The sequence below is a fragment of the Astatotilapia calliptera genome, chromosome 23, assembly GCF_964374335.1.
Source record: "Astatotilapia calliptera chromosome 23, fAstCal68.1, whole genome shotgun sequence".
NCBI lineage: Eukaryota > Metazoa > Chordata > Actinopteri > Cichliformes > Cichlidae > Astatotilapia > Astatotilapia calliptera.
This window is the reverse complement of record NC_137443.1, coordinates 31612790-31638112: the sequence shown is the minus strand read 5'-3', so window position 1 is coordinate 31638112 and position 25323 is coordinate 31612790. Positions and strand designations below refer to the sequence as shown.

Genomic DNA, 25323 nt, shown 5'->3' with positions numbered 1-25323 from the left:
ATTTAAACTTAGTGTATATAAATTACACACAGGCTTTAACATACACAACATTGCCTACTCACAACTCTGGTTCTCTTAGTTTTTTATTATTGCTTAAATGTTTAACCTACCACTTCTGTTCACTCAGGCAAAAATACTTCTATAGTGGTCTGACTTTAATGTAATACATAAGCAGAATATGAGTGAAGATATAAAGCAACAACTGTGGTGCTCTTAAGTGTTTAAGCTACCACTTACACTAACTCACCTAAAATGCGTTCATCAATAAATGGTAATGTCACAAAAACCAAACTACGTTAGGTAAGTTGCTAAACATGTTACACAGTGACAATGTCATATTACTGCAGTTACAATTGCTGCTTACTTACCAGCAAAGGCAAAACCGAAGTTCTGTTTCACTCTGTAACAAAAAGAACAAAAATACAGAATCAGACAACTGAAATCAGCATCAGAGTCAATACTGCATCACAATCTGTAGTGGAAAAAAAAATCAGTTAAATTCTTTGTTTACAACAGCTTTACTATAAACACCCCACCTTCTCTTTCTGCACCTTATTAAAGATTTCTGTCTTTATTAAGGTGATGTGTCGTTTTATCCATCTGCAATTCCACAGAAATTCCTCATTAACGTAAAGCTCTAATACTTTGGTGCTATTACATAACACAGCAGATACCACAAGCAATGATTTGCTCGCACTGCACACTTGATCAAATGATAACATCACAGTTTCAAAGCGTGCAACAATCACAAATAATACTTGATACTATAAATGCTTGATGGTAGTTCTTCGTATCAGGGCTTCCACAGCTGGGTATTGGAGACCAGCATGTTCTCACATTAGAACAGATAGCTCTGGTTTGGTTTTCTCTGCTTCATACTTGAAATCATCACTTTAAAATGCTTTTTTGTATTTATTCATATCATCCCTGTTAGATGATTTGAAACATGTGACAAAAAAGCATGAACAAAATAAATCTGCAAGGAAGAAAGACTTTTCCCAGCACTGTACCTCAGACAAAATGAACTCACTTTAGTCTAAAGAGGGCAAAATTTAATTGCAGAGTCTCAAATGGCCTTAACATGTGTAATAAAAACAATAATTACTACAGAAATGCTTTGATAAGCCTTTAAAATTAAAATTAGACATAAATGGCCTATTAAACTTCAGGGACATTTTTAGGGACACTCAGAGATCTAGTGGGGGGGCTTTACTGCTTATAAATCCTAAATGTGTTTTTGCCCATGAGCAAATGGCAAGATATCACAAAAAGCCAAACTATTGTATGTAAATTGCTAAAAATGTTACACAATCCCAATTTCATATTGCTTCAGTTACAATCACTGTTTACTTACCAGCAAAGGCAAAACCAAGCTTCTATTTCACTCTGTGTAACAAAAGACAAAGAGCAAAACTACAGGATCAGAAAACTCAAATCAGCATCAATACTGCATCACTCTGTTGTCAAAAAGATTCACTAAACTTCTTTGTTTACTACAGCTGGAATACAAACAACAACTCTCCTCTGTTTTCTTTGGTCTACATCTCATTTAAGATTGCAATAACACTCATACATGAAAAACTGCACGATATATTTTTAAGGCTTTAATATTTGAGGTGGTCTGCATTCAAATTCTACTTCCTAAAATATTACCAACTGCACATAGTATCATTAAATATGCTGTTATTTTAAAATAAATATCTATATACCATATTAATAATAATAATAATAATAATAATAATAATATACTGCCATATTTTATTTATGTGAAGGTGGGCTGTTGTTTATTTCATTAATTTTCCACAAAGTGAGAATTTAAACTGTGCTGCAGATTTAGGTTGGCACAAACAAGCCTTTGTTAAACAGTTCTTAAAAATTAAAGTCTACATATTAGGAGTTCTTATTATTCTTGGGCTATGTCCACATGTACACAGGTACTTTTGAAAATGGAGATTTTTTCTATCCGTTTGCACCTTTCGTCCACACTTAAACGGCGTTTTCGGTCACTGAAAAACTAAAAACGCTTGCCAGGATATTTTCGAAAACTCCGTTTTTGCATTTATGTGTGAACAGGGACACGGAGAGCCTTTTTTGACGTCACACTGTGCGCCACGTTATTGTTTCAGTGAAATGCATTTCTACAATACGGTTACTGTTAATTGTTCTCTCTGCAGTGTTTAAATGCTTACATATACACACACAGTTACTGTCCCCCCACACATATGACTCGGTTCTGCTTTTATGCCCCATCTTTGTTTGCCATTTCCCACCGAGGCTTCTAGACTTCTGATTGGCCAACATTTCTACACGGTTAGGAATATATCGCCATCTGTTGCTTTGGTATGTTCCTAGCAGAGTTTTCCTTCATTTCTGCATTTATGTGTGGACGGATTGTTTTTTAAAACGAAAACGGAAAGTCTCAGTTTTCAAAAATACCCGTGTACGTGTGGACATAGCCTATGTTTAATCCTCAGTTTCTCCCCCCCTCCTTTCTCTTAATTAATCCACAAGACCTGGACAAACGTGACTCTTTTTCTCCCGCGTTCGGTCAGAGGCGGTAAAATGGCTCCTTTGATCTTGCCGACCGCTGACACTGAATCTAAGATGGCGGTTCTTAAAAACTTACAGCCTAAAGAATGAAGCTGTTTTAACCAACTGATTTGTGAAGAGAACTAACTGCACCTTATGTAACAGACTGACAAACACGAACACACCAAATGTAATTAATAAAACAACACAATAACCGTGGTTTACCGTCAAATGAATTCTCTTCATTTCACACTGGGCTCATAAGAATGCTAGTCGTTAGCATTGGGTTGTTAGCGTTAGCTCATCAAACACTGCTTTTACATACAAAAATGACAATTTTTCACTAAAAAGCAACCATTGTGTTACTTTAACATGAGTTGTACCTCGGCTGGCTTTATAAATCACTAACAAGAACTTGTTAAATCGCGCAAACAGAGTATAGACATTTAGGAGAAGCAGAGGCGCAGCACTCACCGAGAGCGGACTCAACGAAGTGTGCAGAAAGGCGGATGTCCGGCAGTCAGGTAAAAGATGAGGCGTTCATGTGTAGTAGGAAATTCCAGTATTACACACAATGGGCATTGTAAACATCAAAAATGTAGGTAATTTTAAATATTTTATACAATATTTATTTGCTACAGAAAAAAACTACCAGAACTTTAATTCTATAAGTTGAATAAATATTATTAGAAGGCTCTTCTCCTGAACACCAACACCAAATAGCTGGTGATAGAGTTCACCAGACCTAAAAAAAACAAACAAAAAAAACAACCAGTCCAGGACAGTCTGCAAAGATGTTTTAAAGACAATATATTTATATATATATAAACCTTATCCAGTAAGGATTCCCCTCAAACAAATGACCATAATTTCCTAACCGTAAGGGCTAGAACGGTCATTCTTAATTCTTACACCGTTTTGTTCAGAAGAGATGGGGGAATCTTCAAGTGTTGACAATTTATCATTAAAATAGGAATTATTGAAGATATTTGACTTGTAATGGACCATAACTGAATAGAGGTGAAGCAAAAACTGCTTTGACTTGCCCTCAGCTGGCTGGGAATCCATGGAGGCCTCAATATGCAATTTGTATGTCTCAGCCCTCAGATATGATTGGGAAGCCGTGCAGGCCCTGATATGTAAATTTGAATATTACAGTTCTCACAGAGGATTGACTCCCTGGGGACCTGCCACAAATATATAGAAATACTATGATTACCCAGAAATACTACATTTAGAAGAAATACTATGTTTTAGCACAAATACTCTGGTTTTGCACAAATATTATAACATAGCAGAAATACAATCATATAGCAGAAATGCTATATTTAGAAAGAAAAATATAATATAGTAGAAATAGTATGATTTAGCAGAAATACTACAATATAGCATAATAACAATGATTTAGAACAAATACTATGATTGAGCAGAATAGCAATAACTGAAGTAGAAATATTGGAAAAGTAAAATAACAAGATGAAAAAAAAACAGAACATGGTTAAGTTCCCTCAAATCTAATTGTTGTTCACCTGTGAAAAAAAAATAAAGAAATAAAAATAAATTAAAAAACAAGAAGGAACAGCCAACAATTACACATAAAATCAAATATGTATACACAAATGCACAGAGAGAGAGACACACAGAGGGTCTATGCCAGTCAACCAGTCTGAATATATTATGTTTTTCCAAAAATGAGATGCTGCACTAAAGTGGGTCTCTCTCCCTCTCTCTCTCTCTGTTACACACACACACACACACACACACACACACACACACACACACACACACACACACACACACACACGAACAACAACAACACAGAGAAGAAGAAGAGGGGTCGTTTTACTACGCATCATAAAAACGCAATCATTCATCTTCCAACTGTATATTTCTGTTCTGTCTTTAGAATCATTGGTTGTTTACTGAGCCGTACTTTGGGAGTCATACTGTTGTGATACTGGGGAGAAAAGGGTAAGGTTTGATAGACTAAACCCTTACACACATAACTTGAAAAACCTAAAGAGAGTGTGAGACTGCTAGCTGTGTTGTTCAGCAATAAACTCATCTACAAATGTGTTAGTAAAGAGTGACTTGTACTTCTGTCCCATTAAGCAGTGGTTAAACAAATTTCACTGCAAACTATAAAAGGAATCTGGATTTATATAGAACATAGTAGTGATGGATTAAATGCAGGAAACACTAGTATAAGGTGTCTATGGAACAAATCTCCTTCAGCGTTCAAATGACCAAAGTGAGGACTACAGGCGTTTCTCTCAGTTGGTTGTGTTCAGGGAAAAAGCAGCTAAATACACTGAGAGTGCTCCACATTGTTAGTGAGTTAACTCTGGATATCTGTAGGTTTGTCAAACTTGGAGTGAACAAAAGCAGAAAAACAGTAAAAGATGCAGACAGTGAAAGTCTGGTTTATTTCATGAACACAATGAAACATTTTACAGTCCACAGAGCAAAGTAGCATACATGATAAATAGATACACATAACACGGTCAGTGAGAAGTAAAACTCGTCGTCTTACCACGTTATATTCTGTAAACTTAAAATAAACCACAGAAATTAGAGTTTAGTGTTTTAAAGTCATTATTAAAAACATGAGTCAACATTACTGAAGTGACACTTTAACGATGCTTCATATCACAGTCTTTATGATGATAAAACGTGTTCTCTCATTAGTAGTTGTCTGCGCTGTCACTTGTCATGAAAATGTCCTGAGCCTGGGTTCCTCTTCAATTATCATTGATCATTAATAGGACGCACAAAAGAGGAGTAGCTAGGGACCTCAGTAAGTATGAGCAACAATAGCTTAGGGACAGTTTCTACAATAAAGAGGATTTCATCATCTGCTGTTCGTCAAAAAGTGCCGTATTAAAAACAATTCAGCAGACCCTCAGAGTGCGGATACAAACTGTTTTCAGCTGTAGAGGTAGAGGTACGCTTCATGTACTTATCAACATACAGTTTAGCGGAGTGGATTAGAGTGCATTGGTGCTTGGGCCTCTTTTATTTAGTACGGTTATACCATTGTGAATTTAGCTATATAAATATGCTCAAGAGTCTATCATATGTTTGACATGCAACTAAAAATTCGAAAATATATATTTTTTAAATCAGTAACTTTGCAAATTTAGAGGAAATGTTTTCGGACAACATATGTGTCACGTTTTAAACAGGTTTTGAATAATTAGCACTGACATACAGACATTTATGCCCTGGGTATAACAGACATGCTTACCTTGTGAAAGGCCCTCGGATTTCTTGGAGCAGAGAAACACTCTGTATTGTTGCTTTTCTCTATTGTATAAGCAGCGCCCGACTGCCAGAAACGCTCTGTGCGGGTAGCAAAGTCGGCTCCAACGCACATTCAAGTGAAAAAATAAAAAGTTAAAACGATATACCTTGCGGCAGTTGTGAAGTTCTGAGGAAAATACTGTGTGTCTGATGGGGTGTTTTTATATAGGTGGGGCTACTTTCAGTTGACCTCTGAGATGTAGAGATAAAAGAGTGTGATGTAAGGAAGAAAGGTGGAAAGTCTTTGGAGACTCTGTTGGTCATGGTTTCTGCTGGCCTCTGACATGATAAGACTAGTTGCATTAAAGCCATTAACTGTTTGTGAGAAAACACCTTTGGGCTGGGATACTCTTGATAAGGAGCATCTTTTGTTTGCTTCATACCTTTTTACAGACTGTTGGGAGCCTAACTGTTACAGAGTGTGGGAATATGACTGTTGCAGCGTGTGGGAATTAACTGTTTGTGAGAAAACACCTTTGGGCTGGGATGCTCTTGATAAGGAGCCTCTTTTGTTTGCTTCATGACTTCTTTTGCAGACTGTTGGGAGCCTAACTGTTACAGAGTGTGTGAATATGTGTTTTTTAGAAGTATCACAGCTTATTTCTAAAAGAAATACATGTTGTTTGCGGTGCTCTATTTAAAACTATTGGCCTGTGAAACCTTTAGAAAAGTGAAATGCCCCTAAAGTAGTTAAATCATCTATGTGTAATCAGCGAGTCTAACTGTTGCAGCCTAGTAGATAATTATAAGACTGGTTGCATTAAAGCTACATTGAGGTTGATACAGCTCTAGTGTGAATATGTACTTTTAGAAGTATCACAGTTTATTTCTAAAGGGATACATGTTGTTTGTGGTGCTCTATTTAAAAAACTACTAGCCTGTGAAACTATTAGAAAAGTGAAATCTTCCTAAACTAGCTAAGTTAAATGCTGTGTGGGAATACACGGTTTTTAGAAGTATCACTGTTTATTTCTAAAGGGATACCTGTTATTTAGGAGCAAATGCTCCAACCACTAGCTATTTTGGAGGTTCCCAAGTTCTCCCCGGTTGCCAACCGTACTAACCCTATTCGCCGATAGGTCAGGGCCAAGCGTCCTTGGCCGGGAGGGAGCGTTACCTCCGAGAACTGCGCTTCCTAGAACCCCCACGGTTCTGTTCTAAGATAATTTATAATACTTTGGAACAACAGTAAAACACCCAACAAAGTGTAAGACTGAAGCAGGTGAAACCTTATAACCAAAAAATAACCAAATTCCCTAACATACTAAAATCATTGAGCAGTCCAACTGCTTTTAGCGGTCCAATCGCATTCAATCATTACCAGCAGTCCAACTGCTTTTAAATCCTCAGTACTGTCATGAGATTCTCATCAAAATCAAAGCAGACATTTACCGGCAACTTTTACTGAATAGACATTTAATTTTATCATCCAATTCAGCACACTTCGGATAAAATCAACAGGCCTGTGCCTACCTCTTTTTAAAGGCGCCTGTCCCCTCAGTTTGGTTGCCGGGTCACGCCTGCCTGTCTGACCACAACGGACCACCGAATTTCACCATCTACACCTCCAATCCTCCCTCCTCAATTACCGGACGAAGCCCCCAAAATGTTAAGGTTCAAAAATTGAGGAAGGAGAGTACAAACCACCCATGGTCCAGAAGCTCTTGGTCAAACCATGATTTTAATGAATACACACGTGTGGGAAGAACACTCTGTGCGCAGACAGCAAGTGATCTCCAACTTAATCAACACATACACAGATTTTTATAGCATCAGGGTTTGATTTACTGACGCCCCTTCATACGTCACCGACAGGATATATACATACGTCAAATCAAAACCACAATGACCTTTAACATAGTTTAAAAGAGCGTTGCCGTTGTTTTCATAGCCGGTACATCCTGTTACTGCCGGATGCTCGCTTGTCATCTTAACACCTCAACAGCAGTTCGGCGACAAACTGCTTTTTGCAACCCCAGCAAAACATCATTAAACTTTCCCCCATAAATGAATCTAACTAAAAGTGTGTGTATGTCTGCGTCTGTGTGCTAACCACAATTGCACCCTGTTTCACCTCGCGACTAGCTCCTGACCTCTAACCAGACAGAGAGACAGGAACCACTCTCGTATATGTAATAATCGAACTGAAACTATGGATATGTCATCTACTTAAATAAATGTTTTAATCAAGAACCTCTACTAAAGCTTAATACAAGAATATAAAAGTATAACAGAATCTTTTAAATAACCTAGCAATTAAAATAGCCTCGTCTAGCCTGCTCCTCAGAATAACTGTCTGCTTTCACTTCTGCAAACTCTGCAACTTCCTGTCAGCCTGCAACTCAGTCTTTCTGAAAGAGACACACACTTAAACCTCTAAATGCAATATCCATGCTGCAGCTTATATTTTTAATGCAATGGTACTGTTGATAATTATTTAACAATAGCAGTAAAATAATTTCCCTGCTCCACAAGAGTCAATTGTAAAGAGACTTCCACATTTGTTTTGTGATGGGGATAGAATTAATGTCTGTGAAGGTTCTCAGTCATCCAGGTCACTGTAGTCCAAGGAGCTTGGAAAGAAAAGCGTCTGGACTTCTTTAAGTTGTTTGAAGACATTTCACCTCTCATCAGAGAAACTTCTTCAGTTCTAGGGTCAAATGGTGGAGAGTCCCAGAGTTAAACCCCATGGGAGTAACCCCCTGAGAGGGACAATGGACCCCCTAGGGCAGCGGTCCCCAACCCCCGGGCCTCGGACCGGTACCAGTCCGTGAGTCGTTTGGTACCAGGCCGCGAGAGTTGAGGCTCAGGTGTGAAATGTCTGGTTTTCAGGGTTTTTATCTGTTTTCAGCGTTATTTTGTTATCGTTTTTATCGTTAACTCGGTTTTCCTGGGTCTTTTCACGTGTGTTATGAATAAATCTTATTTTTTTCGGTACCGGTACTAGTTTTATTTTGTTGTATTTATCCGCGACACCTTAAAGGCCGGTCCGTGAAAATATTGTCGGGCATAAACCGGTCCGTGGCGCAAAAAAGGTTGGGGACCGCTGCCCTAGGGGGTCTTTTCTTTCCAAGATAGAATTAATGAAATTCTACTGGTTTCAGGTCTTCCAAAACTGAATAAGCTTGCAAGTAGAAAGACAGTTGCAACTCTGAATTCAAGATAAGGGCACTATTTTTCACAGGGAGGAAATGCTGTCTTTTTATTTGAAAGAACTGCACACATATAACGAGAGACAGTCAGAATTTATTATTTGAAAAAAATATGGCACATATAACAAATTTAAATGTAATCAAATACACTATCAATTGAAATTACACCTTATGCACTGCTACAGTTTAATTTTAGATTTAGAGTTATATTTAATCTGTGTGGAATGAACGAGTTGTTGCAAATACAAATTTAGAAATTCCTTTTAGAACCTTATAAAAAACTCTCATTTCTTCTGACAAAGCTTTTGCTGTGGAGACATCAAAGTTAGATCTGTACAAAGCCTGCAAGCCCAAACTTAGCATTAGCATTGCAGTAATCAATTTTCAAACACAAACAGCAAAAGCAAAAGATGAAATTTAAACAACCTGCTTTCATAAGCATTACACCTTTATCATGGCATTTCCAATGGTTGAAAAAAAATCCAGTTTCTAGAGTCAGGAATCTTCGAGTATCTATAGATATCTGAGCCACCTGAGTGAGGTCTGACTGCACTGGACACCACCCCAAATGCCTTTCCATCTTCACACACCAATGGACCACCAGAGTCTCCCTGAAAGTATATACACACCCGATGCTTAAAGTGAATAGTGAAGTTATTACCATAAAGTTTGATTGTCCACATGATATTTAAAGAAATGTATGTACCTCAGCTGGACCTGTGTCTCCCTGAGAGCAGTAGAAGTTTTCCATAGTACATTCTTTATTGTCAATCAGTGTAACACTGGTTTCCATGAGTGTGGGAGACATATATGTACCATTTTTGTCTGTTCGCCCCCAGCCAGAGAGTATACAAGATTTTGGCAAAGTACCATTATCACGACTTGCCAGGGGAATAGGTTTCACATTTTTGTTGAAGTTTGCCTTGGTGCTCAACTTAAGGAAAAAAACAGATTGTTAGGATGCCTGGGTCGTCGACCCAGGGTTTTTTGAGTTTATGATATTATTTATACTGTCTAGTTTTTGGTTTCTTTGAGTTCTATCTTATGGCTTAGGTCTCTGTCTTCTTTAGTTGCTCGGTCTCCCCTATCACCTGCATCCCCTTGTCTAGTTCGCGTCTATGTGTATCTTAAGTTCCTATATCCCCGTGTTCAGTCAGTGTTTGTGTCTGCCCTGTTCCCATGTCTCTGTTCCCTTTGTAGTGCCTGCTTATGAGCCTGTGTCTTTGTTCAGTCTGTGTTATGCGTTTCCTGTTTTACTTTGAAGGTCTGTGTCTTATCTCAGTGTGTTCACTTTACGCTTCTTTGGTCTCGTCAGTTCTGATTTGTCCCAGCTGTGTTTCCCTCCTGTTACCCATTCCCTGATTGCTCCCTCTGTGTATTTAAGCCCAGTGTTTCTCTGTGTCTGTGTCACGATCTACTGTTTTCGTAGCTGTGTGTTCTGTCATTTCTCTAGTTTAAGTTTGTTTTGAGTTTTTTCAGTTATGTTATATTTTGAGTATTAAATTAAAGCCTTTTTTGAGTTCACGTCTGTCTCCGGAGTCTGCACCTTGGGTCCTATTCCTGCCTGCACACAGCCTTACCTAACACAGATATCAAAATAAGATTTTTTTTACAGCATTTTGTAATACAAATGAATGAAGTAAATTTAAAAAAGATATTGTAATAAAAGAAAAATGCAAATGGGAACAAATATATTTTCTGTGTGATGACATTCTTACCTTTAGAAGCATTACATCATTCACAAAGGAAATTGGGTTGAACTGTTCATGTGGAAATGTTTCTTCCACAGATATGCGTTGTGTTTCTTTACTTGAACGAACATTGTGAAGTCCGACTACGACTATGTAAGACCTGAAATGGTAAAAAACAATTGAATAGCCACAATTGCTGATATCGTGGTACATATAGATACATTTATTTACAAATTTACAAATGTTTTTGCGTGAGCCTTAATTTTATTATGGATAAGAATTTATGTCAGGGTCTCCATGAACTAGTTTTTGGCCTCATAATTAAATACATTTATGAAACTCACTTGGCGTGACAGTGGGCAGCAGTCATCACAAAATCCTCATTCAGGAGGAAGCCACCGCAGTACTTTTTTTGACCATCTGACATGTTCCTCTCCAAAAGCACCATGTATGGCCTGCTATGTGGCACAGCCTCATGGCCTCCAGTGATCTTCCCCAAGTAAACTGGGAGACAAAAAGAAAAATACTCAGTTAAATAGATCCATCATCATGCATTGTCTGTCAAATGCTATAAAATGCAAGCCACACAAAAAGAAAAAAACACCTACCTTGTTCTTCAAGAGTCAGCACAAGCACGAGTAAGGCCAGGAAGTGGACAGACATGGTGAGGTCACAATTCTACTGAGTTTCTAAAGAGCAGTGGCATCAGTCACAGTCAGTTTCTGTCTTTAAATGCTTCTTCATATCAGTTAGAGCAGGAAGTTGTTTTTTTGAGTAGTTTGCACAAGCAAATGATTTAGCTTTAAACCAGAAATGTTCAAAACCTCCAGAAAGCTGTATTTTCAGAAGTCAACAAATGAATTTTTATACAAAGTGTAATTTTATAACTAAGTAGTGTATTTGTCATATTCTATGTAAACATGTGTTTTGCATAGTTAGTTTATAAAGTGTTCGTATCTTTACAGCAGGAAACTATGACTGTGGTAAAAATGTGTGGCCACAGATATAAAACAGAGAGAGACGAGATTCTTAAGTAGTAATTTCTCACTATATTTTACAGATTTTGCAAAAGTCATGACTTTTAATCAGTAAGTTATTCCTCTACCTGTTCACTTTTTATGCAAAAAAAGAAATTCTCATATCAGTAAAGAGAGGTCATTTGGAAAAACTGGACTGAATATTATTTATTGAGATGATCGTCAGCAGGGTTGCAAATGTGTGTAGTATTCTGATGTCCTCTTTGGGTTACCTTCTTACATTTTCATCTTTTGCACTAGGAGTTGAAAGTGGAGAGGACAACACGGGTGCTGCACCACGAGCTGGGGATTAAAGTTTGAGGTTTTCACGTCATCACCACAGGAAGCAACTGTGTGAAGATTGTGGACTAAACTGTTGCAACTTCCATTCACTTTAGATAACTTCACTATCTCATCTAAAAAGTAGACCTGCATTCGAGTTCGACAGCTAGGCAGCTAATATGCATATTCAATACCACCTTTATTTATAAAGCACTTTAAAATAAACCAGGGTTCACAAAGTGCTGTACGTATAAAAATAGAATAAACAGAAAATAAAATCAAACGTGGTAAAAAAAAAATTTGAAAATAGAAAAATAGAGTCAACTTCTCAAAATGTGCCAAAGGCTTTACTAAATAAATATGTTTTAAGAAGAGTCTTAAACTCAGAAAGAGAAGAAGTCTGCCTAATCTGTAAGGGCAGATCATTCCACAACTTTGAAGCAGCTACAGGGAAAGCACAGTCACCTCTAAATTTATGCTTGGTTTTTGGCAACTTAAGGAGCTGCTTGGTGGCAGATCTAAGGGAGCAGGTAAACATGGCTGTACTAGCTAAGAAAATACAACCACTTTGGTGATACTGCCATGGAAAAACTCCCTTTTAACAGGATGAAACCTGTGGCAGAACCAGGCTCAGGGAGGGCCCGACCGTTTGGGGGTGATGAGAGGATGACAAGACAAAGACACACTATTGAAGAGAGCCAGAGATTAACTAATAATTAGATGCAAAGAGGTGTGTACACACAGTGAGTGAAAAAATAATGTTGAGTGAAGAAGAAACACTCAGTGCATCACCGGTCACATCCCAAGCAGCCTAATGTGTGCAAATACATTGTTTTTTAAAAAGATTTCTATGCAACTTTTGAATTTAGGATATGAACTAGTTAAATGGTTATCATAATTTATTCTATACCAAAACTAAAACTCAAAATACAGTGTGATACAGATAATACGATATGGTTTTAATATTTTTAATACAAATGCCTTTTGTTATGTGTTCCATACCATATTAGGCCTGATTTAAGCCTTATATTTAAGCATTATATCAGGCCTAAAATATGTGTAGTTTGGATCATTACTGTTACAGGTGATGCATAACTGCTGACCAACAAAAGGGTTATTCTGTCCTAACATTAGCAATTTAATAATTTAGACAACTTTTGTCTTGTTGGTTTATAATATTTTAATAAATTTCCTATACGGTTGTCTGTGTGAATTAAAAAACAAAACATCACGTTCAGTGTTGCTTTTCCTGACTTACAAAGTATTCAAAGACACTTCAGTTCTACTACACAAAAAAATTAATCTAATGGAATTATTTTAATTTACTTTAACCAACTCTGGAGTGGTAATACATTACTTTATTTGATACCTGAATGTATTTAATGACAAGATGATGTTAGTTTTTATTGGAAATGACACCATATGCTCTCAGTGTCACTTGTCCACTTTGTCAGTTACTTATAAAATAACATTATTGGTCTTGCAGAGTCAATTAGTTTTAAAACCCATAAATGAAAAAGCCTTTATAACTCTGAATTTAAGAAATGAGTGGTGAGACTTTCTGTAATGTAATAGTACCTGTTTTACACAAGGAGGCAGTGTTGTCATTTTATTTGAATTAATTCAATTTAAAAAAAAAAAAAAAGATTACACCACACACACCGAGAGAATGCCAGAATTTAATGTTTAATGGTATTTGAAAAAAAAATTAGATTTCAAGTCATAATTAAACTGTGTGCAAATATAACTTTTTGGAAATGCAAATATAACTTTTTCCCCCCTTTTTTCCCTTGCAGTTATATTATAAATAAACTCTATTCTATCTAAATCCCCCCAAAGCCAATAAAACCATACTCACATTAGCATTGCAATGATCAGGTTTTGATCACAAACAGTGAAACCAAATTTTGTGGTTTAAACAACCTGCTTTCATAAGCATTACACCTTTATCATGGCATTTCCAATGGTTGAAAATATCCAGTTTCTAGAGTCAGGAATCTTCAAGTATCTATAGATATCTGAGCCACCTGAGTGTGGTGTGACTGCGGTGGACACCACCCCAAATGCCTTTCCATCTTCACACACCAATGGACCACCAGAGTCTCCCTGAAAGTATATACACACCCGATTCTTAAAGTAAATAGTGAAGTTATTACCATAAAGTTTGATTGTCCACATGATATTTAAAGAAATGTATGTACCTCAGCTGGACCTGTGTCTCCCTGAGAGCAGTAGAAGTTTTCTATAGTACATTCTTTATTGTCAATCAGTGTAACACTGGTTTCCATGAGTGTGGGAGACATATATGTACCATTTTTGTCTGTTCGCCCCCAGCCAGAGAGTATACAATATTTTGGCAAAGTACCATTATCATGGCTCGCCAGAGGAATAGGTTTCACATTCTCATTGAAGTTTGCCTTGGTGCTCAACTTTAGAAAAGAGAAAGATATATACATGAAAATTAAAATATGGGATTTTTGTTATTTTCTTTCAGTCCAGATTAACTTAAAAATGCTCAATATAATTACATAATATGGTAAATATTTTTTTCATGAACAAAAAATGCTAACAGTAAATTAATATGTATTTTCTGTGTGATGATATTCTTACCTTCAAAGCATTACATCATTCACAAAAGAAGTTGCGTTAAAGTCTTTATGTGGAAATGCTTGTTCCACAGATATGCGTTGTATTTTACTGTTTGAGCTCACAATGTGAGCTCCTAGTACGACTTTGTAAGACCTGAAATAAAAAATTTAAAAATAAAACATGAAAATATTATTTCTGAATAAAATGATGACTGTTTCTTTCAGGGTATTTTATTCACAAAACCAACATTACTAATGACAGTTGTTGACATTATCATAGCCCACATAGCTATTATCTATTAATGTGTTTTGAAATTTTAATGCGTCTTCTTAGTTTTATTATGGATAAAAAGTTCTGTCAGAGACCCAGACTTTGGTGTCATCTCAGTTGATAGGTAAATACATTTGTTAAACTCACTTGGCGTGACAGTGGGCAGCAGTCATCACAAAATCCTCATTCAGGAGGAAGCCACCGCAGTACTTTTTTTTACCATCTGACATGTTCCTCTCCAAAAACACCATGTATGGCCTGCTATGTGGCACAGCCTCATGGCCTCCAGTGATCTTCCCCGAGTAAACTGGGAGACAAAAAGAAAAATACTCAGTTAAATAGATCCATCATCATGCATTGTCTGTCAAATGCAAGCCCTCGTGTCTGTAATAGTTCACATAAAAAAAAGAAATTATAAACAACACATACCTTGATCATCAAGAGTCATCACAAGGATGAGTATAGCCAGTATACAGTGGACAGACATGGTGAGGTGACAGTTCAGCTTAGTTACTGAAGAGCAGTGGCACAGATCATTCATAGTTTCTGTCTTTAAATACTTCCTTGTATCAGTGAGAGGAGGACGTATCTGAGTAATTTGCATATGCAAATAATGTGGGTTTGAACCACGCCGTTTAACATCTCAAGAACCTGAGAAAAGTTGCATTTTCATAAAAGAACAGATGAGCTTTTGTACAATGTGTGATTCAATAATTAATGTAGATATATTGTGTCATATTGTATGTCGTATGTCTTTATTTTGTAGCTTTTTTGTAGCTTTTTCAAGTCAAGACTATTATTAACTTTCTATTACAAATAATTTCGCTTGAGTTCTCATTTCCATAAACACAAATTCAAGAAAATCACCTCATAAGTACATATGTGACCACAGGTTAACTTGTAATTGAGTTAAATGGAGCTTGTATATGAATAACATCAGTGGTAATAATTTAGCCACGGATGCCTCTGTGGTAATACCCAAAGCAGAAGATCTCTATTCACATTGTATATTCAATGCTATGCCTATCTCAGAGGAGCCTCAGTTTCGGTCGCGCAACCTCAAAAGTAACATTATTCTGATGTTATCATGTCATAAGAAAGTGCATAAAAATAGGATTTGTTTGAAAGCGTGGTCCATGGAACTTGAACTGAAATGTGACCCTTGAGCTACCAGAAGAAGGAACAAGTCAGTAGCATAGCGTGCAAGAGGAAAGGAGATCAGCTAGCAGACGTATTTATGTAAGCCAGCACAGTGAAGAAAGATTTTTTTGTATTCCACACTTTGTAAGATAAATGTATGTGTTATATATGTAAAATGCAATTTGTGTGTCTATTTATAACATGTGGGTTTAACAGATACAGAAAATGCACTCAGTGCTTCAAGTAAAGGATTCAGTATCAAGCATCAGAATAAACTTCAGTAACAAACAGATTAAAGATTAGAAAAGATTAAAACAGCAATAATTATAACTACTTTCTTTTTCACAGTGTAGTCAAGCCTAAAAGTATGCAGCTTACTGACCACATTGTGTCTGTTACATCACTTCCTCAGTCTAGACTCAAGTATGTCTGTCTATCTTGGCCATAAATGTTATTGTCATTGTTTTGAATGATGCACAAAAAGGTTTTAATGTGTTGGACAAAAAGAGAAGATGTGGAAAGATGAGAAGGAAACGAGTGAACAAGTTTTGGGACGTGAGATCCTGGAGTCCAGGGCAGTAATGGGAATCACAGGAGGAGATGCGAAGAGGAACTTGCTTGGTAGAACAGGGCCTTTACCGTTAGCCCGTCACTTTTATGAGGACCACGGGGCTGAGAGGACTGGCTGGTTTAGTCATTGGACATAGCAGCAAGGAAAGAGGGAATGTAATAGCAACCATCAATCAAAGTGCAAATTACATGTTTATTAAGAAGAAAGGAAATAAAATGAACAGACAGGGAAACAGACATTGCTAGAACAGTCAAAATAGATCAAACTGTGGATTTATCTGAAATCGCATATGAGAACAGAAGTTTATGGCCTGAGACGCATACCAGTGTGACACTGACTCGACTCATTCATTCCATTAACTTTCTCATGTTTGTGCTTACATATTAATCTTTCTTTAGTTAAATTTAGACGCATGTTACACTTTATTACAAAAAAAAGTCTCTTTTCTTCAAGGTGGCTCCATCACCGTCACCTCACAGCAAGAAGTGTTGGCCTCACATTTATGTTTAGAGTTTGCACTAGCCTGTCTGACATCCACAGTCCAAAGAAATCATAACAACTGGGAACAAGAAGAGGGATGGACGGACGAATGGACAGCTTGAGATTTGTTCAGCGACATGCAAATGAAGCTGGTAGCTTGCTATCCAAATAAAGACAGCAGTTTTATAGTTTAATGAGAATATGTCTTAGCCAGTGAGGTGGAAAGGTGCCAAAAATAAGCACATTCCTGGTAAAACATGCACACTTGACTAAACTACTTGGAATTATGTGTCACTGGCCCTTAAACAAATAAGTCACAGGGCTTACAACATACTTTTGTGTGCAATATTTTGTGGATTTATTTATTTATTTATTTACTATTTTTACGTCTTATAAATTAAACCATGTGAATTCTGAATAACTTCCGTTGTTTCTTGTCATTAAAGAAGAACAACAAAAAAGCAAAGAAAAGATTTGAGTTTTGTGCTCTTAGGTTCTAGTTCTGGCTGCTTTGAAACGATAGACTACTAACGGTAGTGAGGGTTTAGAAAGTGTGTTTTCTCACGTCCACACCCTCACAGACAATAGATAAGCACAATGCAAAACAACACTTGAAGACAGCTTGACGTCTGTGTAGGTTCTTGAAGACGTTTTACCTCGCATCTGAGAGCCGGATGGCCTAGATGACAAAGAACCTACACAGCCCAGTCTAACAATGGAAAGGACACCCACAATTTGCTCAACTAATTTTGAACTACTAGATTGTTTTTGATATTTAATGGCACAGAGTGAGGCATCAGAAAAAGGACTGAAGTTTCATTACCATAACAGAAGAGTTTTAATCTCTATATTCGCACAGAAATTAGTTCTCTAACAGCCCATTTGACCTAGTCTACATTGCTAGTCATTTTGAAGTCTTTATGTTGACACTCATTTTTAATCTCAAACAACAGAACAAATGAGTCACATGTAGAAGTGGTTACTCTGCTTAAGATGCAATCTGTAGTGCAAGTTTCCTTTCTCATGATGAAGAGATAAGATATAGAACTGCATTTTCCTATTTGCTAATGCTAAACTGAAGAGGCCTTACTGCAAACTGCTAAATTACACAGGTCTTTGTAATTAATACAATTTTAGGATAATTATGTGAATTATGAAAATAAATATTAAATGTGTTTTAAATTTGATGCCTAGTGGTGGTCTACGTCAGGTTGTGGCATTGCAAAGAATCAGCTTGCTACGAAAGTCTTGTAAAGGTTTCTGATGAGAGCATCAGCTGTTGGTTTTGAGCCTGCATGAATGATTTTGAATGAAAGTCACATACTCATTTTAATGTGTTCTGAGCTTTTGCAGAGTTTTTGCAGATGGAAAACTAATGCTACACAAATAGACAGCTTGCGGGTAAGGCCTAGGGAGAATGTGAAAGAAGAGTGAGAATAAAAAGCATTCTCAGGTGCACATATAGTTTATATAAAGCATTTTTTTGTCCGAGTCAGACTGTGCTCACTTTGACTTTGACATGTTCTCTTTAAGTTAATTTTAACAAAAAATAGAAAAATCACAAAGAAGTAAAGTGATTTTTTCCAAAGGTGAATACACTTTTAGCTGATTGGCACACAAGTCACTGCAAGCCATTTCCCCCTTTTCTTAATGTAATTGCTTTAGTGCTGTTAGTCATAGAGAGAGCTACACAAACCATAATTCGTTCCCCGCAAGACTCATGTGCTTTCCATATGACAGCACATTAAAAAGGAAAGCCCTGAAAATGACTTTTGAGATAAGAGAAAGACTTAAGCATGTCAGTGCAGAATAAATATTTATATATAATGAGCACATATGATGGTACTGCAGTGAAACACAAGAAAATATGTTTTTCCTATCACACTACAATCTCAGTGGCAAGCTAAGGACTTTTATGTGCACAGCCTTTGAAATGAAATCATGTGTTTGTGTGTGTGCTGGACACATTAGATATAAATATATATATATAAGAAAGTTCACTTTCCCACCGCAGACTATCATTCTCTGATGCAAACTTTGGCTTGCATGTGTCATGTCATCTAACAGTCAGTCTTACCGCACTGACCAAAGCTTCGGGAGATATTAGATCCTATGATTCAGACATATGATCTTCTGCCAATTTACCTCGCTTCTGCTTGTTTAACAGCTCATAAAGAATGAGCTGTAATTCTCAGGCATCGGCTCCTGAGCACATTTGGTGCTTCTTTGCTCTATTGCTATAAGGCTATGCTTTGTTGGACTGTTTTTTGGGGGGTCTCAGTTACCCACAAGTAAGATCACACTTAGTTACTGTGGATGTAGAAGGACTAAAAGTACGCAGTGAAAGCATGTCGAGACAGAATATATGTAATTGTTGACTGATTACCTAAAAAACATGCGTGCACACAATCACAAACACACACACACACATACAGACACACAGGTGTCTCGTGCTAAAAGCGAGCCTCTATTCGAATAACACAGCCCACAAAAAAGAGTGAGCAAAGAGACGAAGCATTTAACTGAGCCTTGAACGCATAAATTATGTCAGCTCCATCGTGTTTTTCTGTTCTTCTTGGACCATTTCAATCTGAAAAACATATGATGTCTATCCGCTCTCGACATGGAATTCATATTTAGATGTATCAGATTTAAACCAGTATAACGAGAAGATGGGAATTCCAACAAAACAGTTGAGCCACTTTTTTTTTTTTGCAAGAAAAGTGATACTGGGAACTAAAAGCTTCCAAGTCTTAAGTTGTGCTATTTATCAGGCATTTCAAGAGAACCTGTCAAAAGCGAGGAGGTGTAAACCACATTGTAATTACCGAACATGTTCTCATGGGTAGGATGACCTCTTTATCTAGTCACATGTTCTTAGATAAAGCATGTCAAGTAGAGAAGGTATTCCTCTTATACTTGGATACATCAGTCTTTCTGTTCTCACACACAAAAGCAGTCATATATCAAGCTAGTTAATGTTACCTATATATTGCATTAAAACAGAGTTGCTTTTTAACTTAAACACACTCCAGAAAAGGTGTATTTTGGTGAGTGTTACTTCACTTCGATGTTTGGCCTTCACAGTACAGAATGAATTAGAAAAGTCAAATAATTTACTCTTTAAAGTTCTTTAAAGTTCTTTGACGTAATTCCAACCAAGTTTGACTAACCGAACTCATTGAAAAGTAGATGAATAGTTCCATAAACACTTCTGTGTTTGGATTTGGGGTTTGTAGACAGATTCAAAAAAAGAACACTACCTATTCCTCTTCTTAGGCTTCCTTGGAGATTTGTGCGTGCTATTAACATCGCTTTAAAAAAGACAAAAGAAAAGTTTTTCATCAGTGAAGACACTTTTTGATTTAACTATTTACATAATTTAAAATCTGACTGAAATGTAAAATGTCTCTGGGTACCAACACATACAACAGAGAGATCTACACAAACCATAGTTTATAACCTTCTGCGCTGTCTCTCAGACACATATGCATGCATGCATGCATGCATGCACAGAATACATTTGCAGAGCACAGTATCTCCCCATCAGTCCATCTGTCTGAGCACACAGATCTGGTGATCTGAATAGAGTGTACACCTCTAAAAGAGGTGCATGTCGGTCAGAAAGCGTGGAAACATAAACACACCAGTGAAAGAGTGTTGTCTAGGCTTTCACGGTGGTGCAAAAAAGGTCTAAAAGTAGCTACCATAAGACTAATACATCAGCCCTCTTCAAAGAGGGCAAAGTAAGGGTCAGATGTAATTAATAGGAATGGAAAGCTGATATTTAGACTTTCCTGTTACCCCCGTTATGGCTGTGTGAAATGATCGAAGTGCCAGATGTTGGAAGTTAGGACTGGTTTGGTCTGACAATGTCACACTGGGTCATGATCTGCTGTGTTTAGACTGCTGAGTTCAGGTTTCACCTTTATTTTTGTGAAGGCTCATTTGCAGAGTTTCTCTCTATTTTCCTTTTATCAATTCTTTTAATAGAAATTTTAAAGTTCAAATGGGAAAAGTTGTTCTTACCATACAGGCAGATTCATAGAAAACCTCTTAGATTTTTAGCTTTGTCCTCTGACCACTGTTATCCCTTCTCTATAGTCTTTTTAAGATCTGTTTTCCATTCTACTTCTGATTCCATGTGTTTTGTCTGTGTGTTTCCTCACAATGACATTTTTCTAGAAGGTTTGGTTTAAGGTGCTATATGTTTGATTGTGCTGTTTTATGTTTATCTGTTTTATATTATTGTGAAGCAGAAGTTTTTTTCCTGTGAAAAGTGCTATATAAATCAATAAAGTAAAGTAAGGTTAGGTTGTAGATTTAAGATAGTTACAGTAAAATAAGCCACAGTGGCTAAAACATGGTTTTAGATCAGGGAAACAGATTGAAGTTAGCGTTACGTTATTTCAAAAGGGGCAATTGACATGTGTTTAATTTCTTCTGTGAAAATATGAGGCCAAAATCCTTGAATTCTTCCTCTGCTCCCAACATCATCTACTAATTTTGTTTTGCAATGTGGGGATTTCATAAAACTATTCTTAAAGAAAGACTACTGTCACCTTTTTCTGCATAGCAGGAATACCTGCACTGTGGATGTCTTTTATCAGGGCCAGGTTTCTCTTTGAGTAGATTGCTCCCACAGAGGATAAATGAAACTGGTATTCTGAGTATTTGGCATTCAGTATTCAGCTGCGAGAATAAAATGTCAGTATCTGCAGGCATTTGAATTAATGGTGGACACAGAGGACATGGATAAAGAGGATGAGAGTGAGAACAATAGAGCGTGTATCTTTAGAGTGGTCTGCCCCGAGGTGGAAGAAGAAGCAGACAGTCTGTGTTTATCATTAAATGAAAATTTGCAATGGAGAAAACAGATGAGCACTTCTTATCTGACTATTCCTGACAGCTGTGATCAGACACAAGAGGTGCACGAGTGTGTTTTTATGTGCATTTGTGCCCGAACGAGTCTTTGCGTCTCCTTTTTTGTGTTTTTCAGAAAGAAATGGTGACACAATTTGTTTTCACTCCTGGACCACCCACACTACTACCAATGCGCTCTGCTCTGATTTCTCTATGATTTACATTTGACTGAACTGAGCTGGTAATGCTATAAAAGCCTCTCAACACTGTAATCTCAAGATGAAAACTGCAACACAACGGTCATTTAAGTGATCTTTTATTAATTTCCATGAATTCAAAACTTTCTTTTGCTGTTTTGTTGTGCTGTATTACAGCAGACCTGGTATTACACTGTTTCTTTATGATTTAGTGTGACATCACTGGCTCGGTTACTCACTTAATAGCTTTAATACTGACCTAGCTGTGACTCCATTTGGCTAAGTAGATCAAACCTATTTAGAATAATAGTTCAACAAGAAATGAGAAAAGAGAGAGAGATAAACATCAGAAAGTATGAGGAAGAATGATGAAGTATTAGAAAAAAACCTGTGGAAAATTTCACCTTTGTGGGATTGTTTATAGGACTGTCAATGGTCTAGAGGCTGTCAGGAAAATGGGTCAGAGGGAATAATTTGACTACACTTAGACCTATCATGACATGAAAGGAGTCACATGACATACTGTTTAGAGCACAAGTTCAGACACATATTATTATAGCGTGTTTCACGTTGTACTTCTTAGGTTTCATTTCTTTTAACAATTCCTCGTTTGCCACAATGACTCATATCCCATATGTCTGCCTCTTAACAGTGTAGTATTCTTTTCAAGGTCTCAGACTTTTCATATTACAGGCCACTCATAATCTCGTACAACAGATTGCAAAATAAAGCATGAGGATGAATGCAAAAGCAATTATAAAAGAATTTAAAATGCTCTGACCTCCTTTCAAAACATTTGTTTTTGAAGTTTGAAGATATCGCTAAATACATTCACCACCTTCTTTATTAAGTACACTTTGTTGGTACTGGGTCAGAACCCTTTTTGCCTTCAGAACTGCTATAATTCTTCATGTCACAGATTCAATGAAATCCTGAAAACATTCATTACATTCATTCAAATTATAGCTTAATTTTCCTGATCTTACCTAACAGGAGTGGCACCAGGTTTGATCCTCCATTTGCTTCAAACATGTCATGCATTCAGAGATGCTCTTCTGCATACTTTGGTTGTAACAAGCAGCAATTTGTGTCACTATTGCCTTCCTATCAGCTCAAAACAGCCTTGCCATTCTCCTCTGTACTGGTATTTTAACCCACAAAGCTGTTGGTTACTGGAAATCTTTTTTGGACCATTTCCTTTGAATTTTGGATGTGGTTCTGTTGGAAATTTCTAAAATACTCAGACTGGTCCATGTGGCACCAACAACCATACCACATTCAAAGTCACCTAAATCACTAATCACTGATACTTAGTTTGAACTTCAGCATTTCATTTGAGTTGCTTGGGTGATTAGATATTTAAGGCAGTTCGTCAGTTCATCATGTGCATCATATAAAGTGTATTTAATATTGTACTGCTATCTTGTTTATAGAGGCTGAAAAGCATCTTGCATCTTGTGAAAAATCAAAAAGGTCAAAGTAATAACAAAAAATTAATTAAGTATCTACTTTTTCTGCAGGACCATTTAGCTCCTTGAACGGTTTAACCTGTGGAAAAGATGAGTGAGCTGTCAGGACTTGGTTTTTAGAGAAAAAGAGACGGGTTCAGTTTACATCTTTTTTAAAAAATGCATAACTGCACTTTCAAAAAACTGTAATAAATGCAGATTCAGCAAACACATGTAAGAGCTAACTTTGAGGAAGTGGAAAATTAATAACATCTACAATTGTTTAAGTAATTTTGGTCTTTTGCTCATTCATTCTTATTTTCCATGAAGTATGCTGTCAGAACTGCTCGTCGATAACCGTTATGCAGCAACACCACATCCTAGAGAGCACTTCTTTCCTGGTAAAACTGAACTCTGAGAGTCACAGAAGCTACAGTAATCTATAGTACAAATATGTGTCATGCTGCAACAGAAAGTAGTTCATAAAAACCTACCTACTGTGCAGTTGACACATAGTGTCAACTTTTATCATAAACCACTTCCTGAGATTTAACAACCAAACAAACATTGGCCTTTGACTCATTCTCATACAGTATATTTTCAGTAGTAGATGATCAGAAGGTAGAATGGCCTGATTCAGTCATCTGTAGTTTCTATTTAACTGGACAACCACAGGACCTTTAGACCTTCACCTCTGAAACTTGGATGTCATGGCACCTCATTAATTGTTCCACAGTGACTCCTTTGCTCCTAGCTCACACTCATGGGCAGTCAGAAAGGCACAGAGGTTTCCCTGAGAATGCACAGCTTATGACAAAGTACCTCTTTCCATGACCTACTTTTTTGAAAATGTAAGTCATATAATTTCCAGAACTGAACTGAAATTTAGGAACACATGGAGAGACAAGCAGTGTCTGAGGTTTGGACTGATTTTGCTCCCCCACATGATGAGTGCAATGTGGTAAAATACATATCTGCAACACCTTCCTGTTTCACCAGCAGCATTTTTTTTCTTGTGATGAACATATGAATAAATCATTTGAAAGTGCTGAAAGGGTACGTGAAAAGACACATTAAATAATAAACATGCAGAGTTATACAAGTACAACACCCAGTCAAATGTATCCTGACACGCTCCTCGACTGTGCAAAAGGGGAGAGAAGAACCTCATATACATTAAGTGAATATATACATGGGGGACATTATCTGCAGTAGTAGCATTGTATGCAGCAAGTAGGTGAATTTTATACATTAAATGAATTCAATAAAATAGACAATCTGAAAATTTTAAATTAAAAATCTGAAATGTACATTGTGCAGGTGGGTGCTAAAGTGTTGCTGACGTTCAGCTGGAGGTGGTTATCCTGGCACGATGATGCCAGATTCTTCACTTCATCAATGTAGGCTGCCTCATCATTGTTGCAGGTGGCGCCAAACACCACTGTGTCATCAGCAAACTTCACAATGGTGTTGGAGCCATGGGTGGCCACACAGTCTGAAGTATACAGGGAGTAGAGCAGTGGCGAGAGTACACACCCCTGTGGTGCTCCTGTGTTGATGGTGATGCTGTTAGAGACGCATCTACCCATGCTCACCACCAGAGTTCTGCCAGTCAGGAAGTCCAACACCCATGCACACAAACGGCTGTTGAGTCCTAGATCCCTCGGCTTTGTGAACAGTCTGCTGGGCACTGTTGTGTTAAACGCTGAACTGTAATCAACAAACAGCAGTCTCACATAGTTACCCTGTTTCTTGTCCACGTGGCTAAGGGTGGTGTGCAGGACATGGGCGA

At 37.2% G+C, this 25323-nt stretch overlaps 2 protein-coding genes across 3 annotated transcripts in view; both read right to left on the bottom strand.

Moving 5' to 3' along the window:
- The window catches only part of LOC145424485 (granzyme G-like), a 130213-nt gene extending 118794 nt beyond the window's left edge, over positions 1-11419 (bottom strand). The window contains exons 1-5 of one of the 2 annotated variants that reach the window (XM_080297853.1): positions 11284-11419; positions 11020-11179; positions 10703-10835; positions 9691-9918; positions 9047-9595 (exon numbers count right to left, since the gene is read on the bottom strand). In XM_080297853.1, coding sequence (XP_080153979.1) covers positions 9437-9595; positions 9691-9918; positions 10703-10835; positions 11020-11179; positions 11284-11338 — 735 coding nt within the window. In that variant the 5' untranslated portion in view covers positions 11339-11419 and the 3' untranslated portion in view covers positions 9047-9436. Of the gene's footprint in view, positions 1-9046; positions 9596-9690; positions 9919-10702; positions 10836-11019; positions 11180-11283 lie in introns of those variants that run through there. The other variant, XM_080297852.1, reaches the window with a different exon arrangement.
- A 2227-nt stretch (positions 11420-13646) lies between these two features.
- LOC145424493 (granzyme G-like) lies at positions 13647-15390 on the bottom strand. Its single transcript, XM_080297862.1, has 5 exons — positions 15262-15390; positions 14980-15139; positions 14591-14715; positions 14175-14410; positions 13647-14079 (listed from the first exon to the last, which is right to left on the bottom strand). The coding sequence occupies exons 1-5, from the start codon at positions 15371-15373 to the stop codon at positions 13912-13914; spliced, it is 801 nt and encodes a 266-aa protein (XP_080153988.1). The 5' UTR covers positions 15374-15390; the 3' UTR covers positions 13647-13911.
- Between the last annotated feature and the right edge of the window lie 9933 nt (positions 15391-25323).

What these genes read in the sequence shown, in the direction of transcription:
- LOC145424493 (XM_080297862.1), bottom strand. Translation starts at nt 15,373, where the DNA reads ATGAATGATCTGTGCCACTGCTCTTCAGTAACTAAGCTGAACTGTCAC. An exon ending in GATGACTCTTGATGATCAAG is followed by an intron (nt 15,140 to 15,261) that starts GTATGTGTTGTT and finishes TTTGTCTCCCAG; the next exon opens with TTTACTCGGGGAAGATCACT. An exon ending in GCTGCCCACTGTCACGCCAA is followed by an intron (nt 14,716 to 14,979) that starts GTGAGTTTAACA and finishes TTTTTATTTCAG; the next exon opens with GTCTTACAAAGTCGTACTAG.